This window comes from Podarcis bocagei (genome assembly GCF_964188305.1).
Source record: "Podarcis bocagei genome assembly, chromosome: 3".
NCBI lineage: Eukaryota > Metazoa > Chordata > Lepidosauria > Squamata > Lacertidae > Podarcis > Podarcis bocagei.
In genome coordinates this window covers 68,685,611-68,700,277 of record NC_138127.1, presented here as the reverse complement: position 1 = coordinate 68,700,277, position 14,667 = coordinate 68,685,611, and the positions used below count along the sequence as shown (strand labels likewise).

At 42.3% G+C, this 14,667-nt stretch overlaps 1 protein-coding gene across 2 annotated transcripts in view; it reads right to left on the bottom strand.

Annotated features, from left to right (window-relative positions):
• CRIM1 (cysteine rich transmembrane BMP regulator 1) overlaps nt 1–14,667 on the bottom strand; it is a 143,853-nt gene that overhangs the window by 57,603 nt on the left and 71,583 nt on the right. For both annotated transcript variants that reach the window (XM_081188065.1, XM_081188066.1), the window contains 2 exons: nt 7,005–7,247; nt 4,810–4,930 (listed from right to left, as the gene is read on the bottom strand). In XM_081188065.1, the coding sequence (XP_081044191.1) occupies nt 4,810–4,930; nt 7,005–7,247 (364 nt within the window). The remainder of the gene's footprint in view (nt 1–4,809; nt 4,931–7,004; nt 7,248–14,667) is intronic.

Sequence of the window (14,667 nt, the reverse complement as noted above, 5' to 3'; positions counted from 1 at the left end):
GGTGAGGAAGGGAAAGATTTTCACAAAGCTGGATCTAAGGGGGGCGTACAACCTGATACGCATAAGGAAAGGGGATGAATGGAAAACCACCATGTTTACCCCTTTGGGGGCGTTTGAATACCTCGTTATGCCATTTGGATTACAAGCAGGCTCCGCGTGTTTTCAATCTTTTATGAACCACGTGCTGGGCCCTTTGCTCTACAAGAATTGCGTTGCCTTTCTAGATGATGTGTTGGTGTATTCTGAGAATGAGGAGCAACATGTGAGAGACGTCAGAGAAGTGTTGAGCAGACTGCAAGCCAACAGGCTGTGGGTCAAACTGGAGAAGTGTCGGTTCCATACCAAGGAGGTGGAATTCCTGGGGTACCGCCTGTCAGACAAGGGATTGGCCATGGATCCCGGCAAGGTACAGGCAGTGCTGGAATGGAAAACACCCAAAACCAAGAAGGATGTGCAGAGGTTCCTAGGGTTTGGAAACTTTTATCGTAAGTTCATCCGCAACTTCGCCCATCTGACGGCGCCCATCACTGACTGTCTCAGCAGTAAGAAGAAGTTTGTATGGACGGCGGAGGCGGGGCGAGCGTTTGAGGAACTGAAAAGGGCCTTCGCCTCTGAAGAACAACTTCTGCATGTGGATTTACGAAAGAAGCTAAGGGTTGAAACAGACGCATCTGACAGAGCCATAGGGGCGGTGCTTCTTCTGCAGCCGGGGAAGGAGGAGTCGGAGTGGCGTCCGTGTGCCTTCTTCTCGCGGAAGCTGAACAAATCCGAGAGGAACTACACGGTGTACGACCGAGAACTGCTTGCTATTCATGAGGCGTTCCGGAGATGGAGGCATCTGCTAGTTGGTGCACAACATAAAGTGCAAGTGTGCACGGACCATAAAAATCTAGAGTACTGGAGAACGGCGCGAGTGCTCAACCAAAGGCAGTTGAGATGGGCCCAAGAGTTCTCCAAATTTAACTTTGAGATTTGTTATGTGCCAGGCCCAGAGAATGTTAGGGCGGACGCTCTCTCACGCAAGCCTGAATATTTGGAGGGGGAGGGAGCACCCGAAGAAACCCATATCATTCCAGAGGACCGCTGGGTGTGTGGGGCGACTTTGGTGGGGCAAAGGGAATTGGTAGAGGGTACGGTGCAGGATGCATACGCCCAGGGGAAACTCAGGGATCTCAGAGGGGAGGAAGACAAACCCGGTGGTTTTGAGGAGAGAAATGGGGCATTGTATTATAAGGGAGCGTTATATATACCTGAAGGGGAATTGAGGGAGAAAGTACTCAAGCAGCTGCACGATAGCCCCACAGCAGGGCACTTTGGGCAACACAAAACCATGTGGCTGGTTACCAGGGAATTTTGGTGGCCCAAGGTCAGGGAAGATGTGCGGGAGTATGTGAGAGGGTGTGAACAATGCCAAAGAGCCAAGGGGGAGAGGCAGGCGCCGGCTGGTTTATTAGAACCACTGCCCACACCTGAGAGACCGTGGGAAGCAGTGGCAATAGATTTCATGACTGATCTGCCAAGGTCTAGAGGGAAAACAGCCATCATGGTTGTAGTAGACCTGTTAACTAAAATGGCCCACTTCATAGCCTGCTCACATGCGGTTACAGCAGAAGAAACCGCCAAATTGTTTGTAGAGAATGTGTTTAGGTTGCATGGCGCCCCCTTGAGGGTGGTTTCAGACCGAGGGAAACAATTTACTTCCAGGTTCTGGAGGAAGCTCATGAGCTTACTGCATGTAGAGGTTAATTTCTCGACGGCCCGTCATCCTGAAACCAACGGGCAGGCGGAAAGAGCAAATGGGGTTCTCCAACAATATTTGAGGTGTTATGTTAATGACAGAGAGAATGATTGGGTGGAGAAGCTGGCGTTGGCAGAATTTGCCTACAACAATGCAGAGAACGTGTCCACGGGGATGAGCCCCTTTTTGGCTAATCACGGGTGCCATCCCAGAGCCTTCCCAGGGGGGGAGGGGGAGAACTGGAGCGTTCCAGCTGCAGAACAGTTCGTGGAAGAAATGGAAGCGATCCATCGCCAGCTCCAACTCAACTTAAACAGGGCTAAGGAGGAATATAAGAGGCAAGCAGACAAAAACAGAAGGGAAGGTGAAAGCATCAGGGTGGGGGACCAGGTGTGGCTGTCAACCCAAGGGTTGCCATTCAAAGGAGGTTGTAAGAAATTAAGACCCAAAAGGCTGGGTCCGTTTGAAGTCATACAGCAGGTCAATCCAGTGGCTTTCAGGCTCCGGTTACCGAACCACATGAAGCTGCACCCAGTTTTTCACAGGTCGTTGCTGTCACCGTATAGAGGAGACAGTGAGGGGAGGGTCACTAGGGGACCAGCAATGGAGGAGAAGGAACACAGCTACCATGTAGCGGAGATCCTCGATTCCAGGTGGAAGGGAGATCAAGTAGAGTATTTGGTAATGTGGGAAGGGGAACCGGAGTCGGAAAACACCGGGGTTAGGGCAGAGGATGTCAATGACGAGGTTTTAATAGAGACTTTTCATCAGAGGTTCCCACGTAAACCTCAGCCTGTAGCGAGGTTCCGAAGGGAATACTTTGCCACCACCGACGAGGAAGAGGAGTTGGAGGGGTTCCCAGATTCTGAAGAGGAGGAGGATTCAGCTGGCCAGGACGACGATCGATGGAGAGAATTGTTCGAGACGTCAGAAGATGAGGAAGATTCGTTTCGGGGTTTTAGCCCTTCACCTCCCAGGGGGGAGGAATTGGGAGGGGGTGAGGGGGGCCCTGGAGGGGAGGTGGATGTCAGGGAACTGCCATCAGAGCATCAGGTGGTGGAGGGACTCAGGCAGGATGAAAGAGACTCAACTGCTGAAGCAGGGACCAGCAGGGGGAGGAGTGGGTCTCTGAGGGAATGCGAGCAGGAGGGAGGGCTCAGGGAGGCTTCCAGCGAGAACAGTGGGGAGGTATCGGAGTCTCCCATAGGGAGACCCATACCTCGCAGGAAACTGTCACGCCGTGAGTCCAGGAGACGCGTTTCCGTTAAGGAACTTCTTTGTTGGAAACGCTTCCGCAGACAGCCACTGTCGGACTCTACTAGTGACTAGAGCAGACATGTCTGAGGAGCTCCGTCACACACGGAGGTTTGTGGGGGCGCACAAACTCTGAGGGAGCACGTTTTCACGCACAAGCAGCTAATCAAACCCTCACACACAATGTATGATAAGACTCTGGACGTTGAGTACTAATAATTTTCTCCTCTGTTTTCATAAATGGCTAGGAAGCAAGAGTGATTATTAAAGAAGCTAAAAACTTCTATCAGCAATCATTAGTATATGCTTAACACACAGCTTACTTAAGAATTGTGAACCTAACAAAAAGAAGCAGTAGAGAAGTGAATGTGATAATCAAAACAAGTAAGTGCAGATTAAAGATTGGAATAAACTTACAGAAATGCAACGAGGAAGAAGATTAAAATAACCACTTAAGTCAGCTGACATAAAATGCAACATTTTCTATGCATCAGTTTGGGATATGGATAAGCATGCATTTTGTACTAGGATTTCTGAATGCATTACCATCAGTAGTTAACCAAAAACTGTTACTTATAGTTATAAGAATGAAAGTAATTACTCTGGATTAAGGAGTATATGAAATTCTACTGCAACATTAAAACTGTAAGACAGCTTTAAAACTATTTCAGAGAACAAATTTCCTGTCCTGCTGTCACTCTTTCCACAACTAAATGATTATACTGTTTGAAATCAAGATACGTAAGAATGTTTAAGAACAAGACAGCAATCAATGTTAGATATCTAGTGAAATGGTATGGACTTTTGCAGTCCCGGTGTCACTAGTTCCTAAATGCTACATAGCAGAATAATTTTTAAACTCATTTACTGTTATATTTTGTGCTGTTTTTAGACTCTTTTATCTTGCCACATCAGGTAATTTCTTGGACCAGAGAATTATCTACAGTGGGATTAGATTCCAGATCTTCAGCACATGATGGTTCTTTGTTGCTGAACACATGACAGGAATGGTAGTATTTGGATAGGATATGTGGAACCTTTGAGGAGCAGTTGTTGGGACACTCTCAGGATCTGTTTCATCTTACAATATCAAGTTAGAGAATCCAGAAATGCCCTATAGTTCATATATACCACATTACTGTAGTCAAGACTTGAGGTGAGGTCATAAATTATTGTTGCAAGATTGAATCTGAAAAAATGTACAGCTTCTTACTAGGAGGCGTTTATTGGTACCATCATATCCCAAGATTCAGGGTCATCCTCTATGCACCCAAGTTTAATCTTATATTTCTATATAACCAAATACATTAAGAAAAAGCTACATGACATTAAGTTCTCTCCTTGTGTTTTGAAATAAAACTGTAGGACATCTAGTTCTCTCCTTGTGTTGTTCCCATCTATAAAATACGCTATTTCTGTACAGCCTTTCTAAATAAGTTACTAAGTTAAGGCTAATAAAAACATGAGAACTGCAAGCTAAAATTACTCCTATTTTATTTTTACATGAATGAGAAACACGTCAATTCCCCCCTAAGGATTTTAGTTAAAGAAAAGATTTAGTCACTAATTCTTCTCATATATCTTATTTCAGAAGTCAAAGCAGTTACTAATTCCATTTTCACACAGCAATTGCTCAACATACACCTCCCAAATCTTCAATAGGAATTCAACTGAGAAAAAGCTGTTATGCAAAATCATCTAGAGCAACAGTGATGCTCAGAACTCCTTTGCTACTTGTATCACAACTGCTTTGAGTTCTTAAGTAGAAACCTTAAACGCAGTGACTGTTAAAGTCTTGTATCAAATGTATAACAAACCTGGTAGGGAGAGTACAACATCCATCGGCTGTCAGCCTGACTTGAGTTTCATAGCTATCCAAGGGGCAAGCAACTTGCTGGACAGGAGGACATTCTACTGTGCTACAGTCTATGCTGAACACTGTTGGAAGAAAAATATATTTAAAAATTGATTAGAACTTGTATTGCTTTAGAAAAAATGACAATAAAGAGTCCAATTATTTCACAGGGTACCTGAAGGAGTGTCTCCTTCCACTTATATATGCCCAGAATAAATAAAGCAATCCTCTGAGACCCTCTTCCAGGTGCCCTTGCCAAATGAGGTGAGGCAGACAGCTACTAAACAGAGGGCCTATTCAAAGATGGCATCTTAAGTTACAGAACGCCCTCCGCAAAGATGCTCACCTGGCACCTACACTTAAGTCCTTTTGTCACCAGGTGAATACATTATCATTTTCTCAGGCTTTTTAGAAGTGTTTTAGTATTTCTTAGATATTTTACACTACTACTATTCTATGCTTGTTTTTGGACCTGTATTGTGCTTTTAATTCTCTTTTAGATTTCATATATAGTTCTATCTTGTGGTTTTAATGTTCACTGTAAACTACCCAAAGAACTTTGGTTATTGGGCAGTGTACAAGGAATAAATAAATAAATAGGTAGATAGAATAATATGGTACAAAGGTCACTAAACGCCAACCATAATACTTCAACACCAGCTTCTGGATGATTGCAAATGCAGACAAGGACATATGCCAACCAACAGTCCCCAAACCTAAATTCTAAAAGGTTTAATTCACAGCACCTTCACATAACAAGTAGGTGGAGAGGGTAATTATGCCTGCTTCCATGCATTAATATAACATGTAAGTCTGATATTTGCATATTAACTCCAAAGCAAGTACAACTGATATGTGCAATCTTTAAACTCCATTTTGAGTCGTGTTCACATTTCTGGAATACATGCATTGGAATTAAGAAGAGAGTGTATGTTGCTTTTATATAATATGCCAAAACATCGAGGCAAGACATGCTAAGAGGTGGAGTAGCTCCAAACCATTCTGGCCAAAAATGGTGACCATAAATTTTATCCTGGCGACAGAGGCATTATAACATTAATTTTATTATTTCAAAATGGAATGCTGTTAAGTGATTTGCCAACCAGCAGTATACAATTTATAAAAGGCAGCTCAGTTGCCAGAAGACTTGGGAGCAGCCATTTCTGGCACAGTAGGCTAGGTGCTTTGCAGAGGCTGCACTGGCATTGCAGAACTTACTAGTAGTTCTCCCTCATGATGGATAGATATCCAATCCACTTTTAGTCAGCAGCCAGCCATCACACCCACTGGCTGTTCCAAGTGAAACACAACCAATGCAGCCAGCATGCCGTGTTCATTTGCAACAGCTGAATTAGTGACAGCAGCAGTGTAGAAAGCAAAGGGACAGGACAGAATTTCAGTGATCCACAATGGTAAATTTCCATTTTTTGTGTGTGCATAGCAGAGAGGTGGGCTGTCTGTGTCATATCCTTTATCAATGAAGGAGGTTGTTCTGTGTTTTCCAGGATGTGTTTTGGTATTGCAATCACCATCTAGACAGATTTAGTCCCTTTGAAGTCAGCTGGATTTGCCCTTGAGGAGACTTGATTTCAATCAGTCTTGGAATGCCCCTTATTTCTATGAGTAAACAACCAATGAAAGGGAAGGTGCAGGATGGTCTATCTCTACATCTTGTACTCTAAATGGTCAACTTGATCTCTGTGCTTTCAATTACTAGAGGAGATGCTATTCTGTCAGACAAAAGAAACCACAGATCATAATATAGTTATAGTCTAGCTTTTATCATGCACTGCTTTCCACCAAATGGTTTTATCATCATCTGTGAGCACTAACTGCCACTGGACTGAAAGCTTGCATATGATTACCAAACAATTACATTACCTAGCTTGATAACACAAGGAGTCAGGGAAATCAGTTTTGTAGCACCTGCCTCACATTTCTTTGCATATATGTTATTCCATCAGTGTTCCTGTTTTGAATAGCTTATAAGATAGGAAAGAGTTTGGCTGGAGTGAAATTTTCTCTGAGAGTGCAGCGATAGAGACAGTGACAGGAAAAGAGACACATGAAGGAGTTCATTTTTGATAGTCAGCTCTAGGTTAATATGCATAAACACTGAGGTAATTGGGCTGGGGTGGGGGTAAAGGTACACATTACCTGGTTTACATTCATAGAAGTCACAGCATTCCCCCGGCTTGCCTGATGCTTTAGAAACCAATATATTCAAATAGCCTGGTTGGCAAACTTTCCTCAAGCACCCTGTAGGGTTGCACACGCAGCGGCTAGGTAGAGGGCAGCATTCACCAGGTGGCGCATACCCTTCAATCAAAATAGAATCTTCTGGACAGCGAGGAGAAAACTGTACTTCACAACGGGCCTTGGAGCAGTCAGGCTTTTCTTCTGAAAACAAGACAGTGTGTGGATGTCAGTAATATGTTGTCCTGTTAATTTAAAGCTTTGGACATTCATACCATACAGAAGAGGTATCGCTAGAAACTGTGTTGATGGAGCTATGTCCATTCCCCCAAAAGGGATGTCAGCTGTTTTTGCCAAAATCTGCCATTGCAGGTAGCAGAAAGATGGACAAAGAGGCCCATAACACCTTAAAGCAGAGCTTTACAAACTTTTCATGTTGGTGACACACTTTTTAGACATACATTTCACAACACAGTAATTGAGTTTTACTAGCAAACTGGAGGTTAAACTAACCCCTTTCCAGCCCTGTGAGGAGCATGGGGAGCATTTGCATGATACACCTACACACTGAAGCCAACACACTAACATGTCGCGATACAGAAGTTTGGAAAGCTCTGCCTTAAAAATTAAATTAAAGAAGAAAGACTTTTACTGCCAAGTACTTGTTTCATCATAGGCATGAAGTACACAGCAGGCACACATTTTCATCATTCAAGTTTTTTACTCAGGCACACATGTACACAAACATGCTGGTACAAGTACACTGATTATGGTAGCTTTACAAAGGGGAGCGGGGATAATAACCGTCCTGGCAGATTTATCATTCTAAGACATCACTGGTATCAATCACTGAAACCTAGGCATGCCTGAAAAGCAGGGGCGGCCCACCTAAGGCAAAAGCGGAAATATTTTGCTCCCTGCCATACTGCCCACTTCCACTGTCACTGTATTTCCCCCATCTCTCTGAACTTGGAGATGAGCAGCAGCGCTGTGCGCAGGAACACCTGGATCTTGCTAAACTCCTCCCCCTGGCTCTCACTGAGGCACTCCTCAAAGCATTGTCACTTGTCTTTTCTGCCCCAGAGATGAGGAAGATGGATGGCAATGCTAGATGCCAGAATGCCTCCCTCTCACCAGTGAGAAGGGAGAGCTTTGTTACTGGAGGCAGTAGGGCAGATGGGGCACTGACTCTTGTGCTTCCACCCCTTGAAGCAAGTTGTTTGTCCTCACCCCACTGGTGGGCTGGCTCTGCTGAAAAGTGATCAAACTGTATATGCCACAATATACCATAAATATTAAAATCCTATAGATAACCATTGGAAGTATGGGGGTGCCATCAGAGGGATAACCTCTGGAGTGGACATGTTGTGTTCCTTCTGGGGTAGACTGTCCACCTTTGGTTCCCAACCTCCACATTTGTAGAGCTCTCACCTGTGGCCCCTAGACGCCCCAGAAATGGCTTCAACTGGCTGGCTAAACCAGATGAGGGTACCCAAGGACTAGACCAATAGTAGGGCCAATGATCAAGAAGGCAGTTTCTGCACATGCTGTAGAGGGAAGTGAGGGGTAGATGGGGCTCATCAAGCTGGGAAGATAGCCCATCTAACAGAAGGAAATCTCTGATTCTAAACCTCCACTGCCTTGCGGGATATCTTTGGGAGAAAAAAAGGCTGAGGCGTAAACCCTACACAAATCTGGAGTGGAGTTCCTAAGATGGTTGGATGGCACTTTGTATGCCTCCTTCCAGCAACTCCTTCCTAGCAGCCAAGCTGGTGCCAGACATATTGCTCTACTTTCCTTTGGACCACATCAGTGAGACAGAGAGGGAGGTCTTGTCATCTGGGCAGTCCAGGACCACCATGAACTTTGTCCGGGCTTCTGCCCTGGAGAGGTCACTTCAGTACTGCTAATGCAGCAGCTGGACGTCACCCCCGGAAGCACACTTCATTGTCTCGAGATAGACGAATGCCAACACCTGGATAACCATTACCTTATGTAAAAAGATAACCACTTTTAGCCCTTATAAAGCTTTTATGTAATCAAATTTGTCAATGAACTGGGTGCAGCCTTAAGTTTAGGAGACAGAAGTAAAATAAGTTTTTAGGGATTAGGTGCTTAGGTATAATGAATTTATGGTCAAGGACACAATGTTCACTTACTCTGACTTGTTCTCTAATAGTTTCTGGGTATACTCATTTTCTTCAGTACTAACATACAGAGCTGTGTTGATTATACATGCTATGAGAGTATGCATGGTATAAAATATCAGTAGTATGGTTCACGCTATCACATCAAGAAACTGTGTTGTTGGAGTATATATGAAAAGTATAGCTGGTTATACTGGTGTCCTTCTGGAGAAACCTAATGCTAATGGATGATCAGACTGGATGAGTATAAGCAAACACTAGCATCTTTCCTCAATAACTGTCTGTTTTGCTTTATTCCCAGAAGCTCCATGTGTGGTACTTTCTATTGTTATTTCTGTTCAATCCCATCTGACATTTACTTCCCCATCTTTACAGTCTCTACGCTAGGAGTGGCTTTTTACAGGTCCAGCTGGTACTCAAGCTATGATCCTTTTCAGTAAGAAGTAACTTGGCCACTTTGGTAACTTCCAGTTGGGTTGTTGTGGCATGCTGTAAGTGCGGCTGCCCTTGAAGAAAGAAACTTCAATTGGTCTAAAATGCAGTGGCCAGATTACTGGCTGGGATTCCAATTAGGTAACATATGAATCCAGTTTTGCAACAGTTGCACTGGTTGCCAGATCATTTAGGAGCCCAATTCAAGGTGACATTATTGACTAAAGCCTTTAACAACCAGAAACCCAAATACTGAAACACTGCCCTACCCTTCCATCCTACCTGAACCCCTTAACATAGGGGTAAGCAACCTTTTTCCAGCTGTGGGCCGTCCACCATCCCTCAAACCATGTGATGGGCCGGACTATATTATTTTGTGTGTGTGTGTGTGTGTACCAATTCCTATGCCCCACAAATAACCCAGAGATGCATTTTAAATAAAAGCACACATTCTACTCATGTAAAAACACCAAGCAGGCCCCACAAATAATCCAGAGATGCATTTTACATAAAAGAACACATTCTACTCATGTAAAAACATGCTCAATCCGCAGGCCGGGTTGAGAAGGCGATTGGGCCGGATCCAGCCCAAGGGCCTTAGGTTGCCTACCCGCCTTAAAATTTTCCATGTAAGCAGGTTTCAAGATAATATATCACATATTTAACAGAACAACATAGTGATCTCTTTTTCATGCATAACTGAGAGGCATACAAAGATTGGAAGAAATATTTTCTTAAGAACTCCTTTGATTTTATGGGATGTAACAATGTGGCCATTATATTTTTCAAATTACATTTTTATGTTCAAATTAAGCTTTATATTTTCAATGAATTTTACAGTAGGACTACACAATCCATATTGTTAGTAAATCAACAATTTCACATTTCTTCACCAAGAATGCCATAGGGTTCAAGTAACTTGTTACTTTCTAATTTGTAAATTTAGTTGTTCTTCCTCTTCATCTGACATAGTTCTTCAGATATATTCCTGAATGCAGTGGTTTAGGTATGGTACAACAAATATTCAGCTTTGATAGTTTTTTCTGCAGTAGTCACTTTTGTGATTTAAAAATCTTAATTATGCATTTATAGTGTAAGCTGACTTTACATTTACTGTATAGTGTAAGATGCTGAGCGCTGAATGCAGAAATGAAGGGTATAAGCTGTGTGAATAGTGAATAAGTATTGCAAATATTGCCCTAGTTGCCTGCTTCTGGCCGTTAAATCAGGTGTATTTGTTAGTTTTCAAATCTGTAGCAATCCATTCCTCAAAGTCTTCACCCATTTATTATTTTATTCAATTTATATTCCACACTTCCTCCAAATGGAGCCCAGGTTTAACAATTTAAAAGTGATTCAGCAGAGGTTCTTAATTGTTTCTTGAGCAAAACTTCTCTTTTAAAGAAGATTTCTCACCTATTTAGACCCTGACTCTTTAAGTACAATGGGTTAGTTTTGGACTTGTCCATATACACCCTGGGATATCAGATCATTATTCTATGTTTAAATACTATCTAAGCTTCCATAAGCTGAACCACCCACATTACCACTTTATTGTTCAACAGTCTAATCCTCACAATTGTTATAAATGGCCCTTTTGAAATTTAATATAATGGTTTTGAACTTTCAGGCCATTCCATTATTATATACTGAGGTTAGTTGTGCTGCAATCATTAATTTAAAGCAGTTTGACTTGACTTGCTTCTTGTAGTAGAGAAGCAGCATTTTGGATTACCGTAAATCAATGGTCCCTCTCTCATTTCTATGTTAGAGCACCTTAAGCACATATTTAACTCCCAGAGGTTCAGAAATCTAAAATGTTTGAAAAATGTAGTGGGTTGAGGGAGTAGAGATACAAAAAAGCAGAAACTGACATTTGCAAAAGTTTATTCTAATTGGTTTACAATAATCCAGCTCATCTCAATCTTCCAATGCTCAGGGTTTCTGTGTACCTAAAGTAACATTTATCTCTGTAAAATTTATTCGCCCTAATTCTGGATTTGTAGGGTAACATAGAAATAGCTTAAGAACAGTTCTGAAGAAGTATTTCAGTGCAATACTACAAGATCTGGGCATTTTCTATAGGATCCTTCCTGTAGGATTCCATTCTTTTCCTCCCTCCTATAGGGCTGAATTTGGAACATGCACTTAAAAGCTGGATCAGTAAAACAGTGACAGCATTAAAAAGTCTGAGCTTACAGATAGCAGTAGCCAGAGTGGTTGTTGTTATTTTTTTAAATCAACACTGTGTGCTCAAAAAGAAACTCACTGAACCAGAAATATACAAAAAAGGGAAAACCAAAATGATTTAAATGCCATGAGTGCCTTCCCTATGATGAAAGGAATTTGGGGCTTTTATAGTTTTGGAGGGGAAGAACATTGGGGAGATGAGATGCTGAGATGCAGTGAATTCCATTTGTGGGCGGGGCATAGCAGGAGTGTGCACCCACTTTGGATGTAACCTAATAATGAACTAGATTGATTTGGGAGGTATTCACTCTAAAGAAAAACAGGTCTTCTCTGAAGTTCAGTGGGCTGCTCACAGAATTCCAATCCTGTTTTAGGTCTCTTTTTCTTTCTGGCCAAAAGTGGTAAATTTCTCAACCTCCCCTCAAGCTACCCATAAAAGGGAAATGCCAGGCAGGGGGGAGGGTGGCATCTTTTGTGACTGAAAGCTGTAGCTTTCGACCAGGGCTCTACAATCACAACACTTTTGGAGGGAACGTTTCCTTAATGCAAGGGTTAGAAATTTGTGGCCTTCCCAGTGTTCAGACTCTAACTCCCATCAGTTCCAGCCAGCACAGTCAATTGTCTGGGATGATGCAAGTTTGACCCCAGCAACAACAAGAGGACCATAGTTCTCTGCCTCTGAATCAACATATTAGAAGTTATTTCAGTGTTCTTTTGCAAGTTGAAGTTGCAAGTTCATTACAGCATATGCTTTCATGAACTGATGCCCTTTTCCTCAAATGCTTCCTCTAATAAATGTTACAGATAGGTAGCCGTGTTGGTCTGCCATAGTCAAAATAAAAAAATTCCTTCCAGTAGCACCTTAAAGACCAACTAAGTTAGTTCTTGGTATGAGCTTTCGTGTGCATGCACACTTCTTCAGATACGATATCTGAAGGGTATCTGAAGAAGTGTGCATGCACACGAAAGCTCATACCAAGAACTAACTTAGTTGGTCTTTAAGGTGCTACTAGAAGGAATTTTTTTATTCTAATAAATGTGTTAGTCTTTAAGGCACCAAAAGGTTCTGGTTTCTTTGCTGCAGAAGATAAAGCACACCTAATCTTCTGGAGGAGAAATCAGGTTGACTCTGCTAGGAAGGACAACACTGAAGAGCTATGGAGTGGTGGTTGTATTTTGTTATTCATATACAGACAATAAGAAAAGCTATTGTCAACTTAACCCCAATACCATTCCGTGATAGGAAAACCACTACCACTTACCTGTTCTAGAAAAGCTCAGTTATTTGAAGGACTCCCATACCATTGCTGAATGGATGCTTTAGGTTGTTTTTATTTTTATGTTTTATATTTCATCAAAACTTTTGCTATCTCAATGTTCTAAGTCAATATTTTGGATGTGTCATCCACGTGCTCTTTGTTGGGTCTTATGTGCAAGATATAACTGACCATTTTGTTTATAGTGAAATAATAATTAAAAAAAAAAATCTTGACCAATCCCTTTCTAAACTCCAAGCCCTTCTATCCCAATTATTTACTCTTGTCGTTGCATTTTGGTTTCTGCCTGGTATGTCAGTTATTAGTTAAGGCCAGAGGTCGGCAAACTTTTCCAGCACAGGGTCAGCCCACTGTCCCTCAGACCTTGTGGGGGGCCGGACTGTATGGGGGGGGAGAGATGAATGAATTCCTGTGCCCCACAAATAACCCAGAGATGCATTTTAAATAAAAGGACACATTCTACTCATGTAAAAGCATGATGATTCCCAGACCGTCCGCGGGCTGGATTTAGAAGCCGATTGGGCCGGATACAGCCCCCGGGCCTTGGTTTGCCTACCCATGGTTAAGGCCCTTCCTTATACCCCTACCCCATTCTAGCCCTGCTTGCATTTGAGTAAAGCTCAGTGTTAAACATCTTTAAGTCTGTGTATCTGAACAATAGTATAACATCTGTTCGACTGTTTATCTTCCGGCCAAAAATTGATAGGCTCTACTTCCTCAGGAGGAGCTAGCATGCCTACAAATTTCACCCCAGGGCTACCAAAGAAAGAAGTTATGATTTTTTACATATTTTTTTAAACCAGGGACATTGACCCTGACATTCAATGCTACAAAGCTATTAATCTATTGCAACCATATCTGAAGACTACAAAACTGGACAGGCGAGAAATCTCTCTACATACCAGTGCCATATTTATGTCTACATCTAGAAAAAAAGATTTATCAAGTTCAACAGGACTTCCAGATTAAGTATGTTTGGGACTACAGGATGAATGAATGTGTAAAGCTACCAGAGGACATGTGCTTCCCATTATGAATTAGTTGACTCTAGAGATGTTTGTTGATTTAGTTGAGTCCCAAAATCAACAGCCAAATCACTTGCACAAATAACTAGTCACCCAAGAAGCGTAATATTACAACTTTGAACTCTTCTGGAAGAGGGCAAGTCATAGCTCTTCTGGAAAGGGCAAGTAAACCAGCTGATCAATGTGCATAAACTACTACCCAAATAATAATTCAGGGATAATTTATATATACAAGTCACTGTTTCAGAAAATGCACACTAGCTACTGATTTCAAGCAAGTTTACAATAGCAATGTAACTGACATGGTGCATAGTTACTCCACCTAGTCCGAGGAACGGATATTTCACTTAAAGTTTGGAAATAAAACTGTATTTGCAGTTGATTGTTGTATTTGCAGAGAGGGGGGAATCAGTCATCATGTATTTCTCCAAGGCCCAGGTACAACCTGAATTATGCAAAGCACCTAAAAGGCCCTTTTTGAATGCCTGCTATCTTTTCCCACACTCCATCTTAATACACTTGTCAGACGAAGACATGGATGGCTTGAAACTTT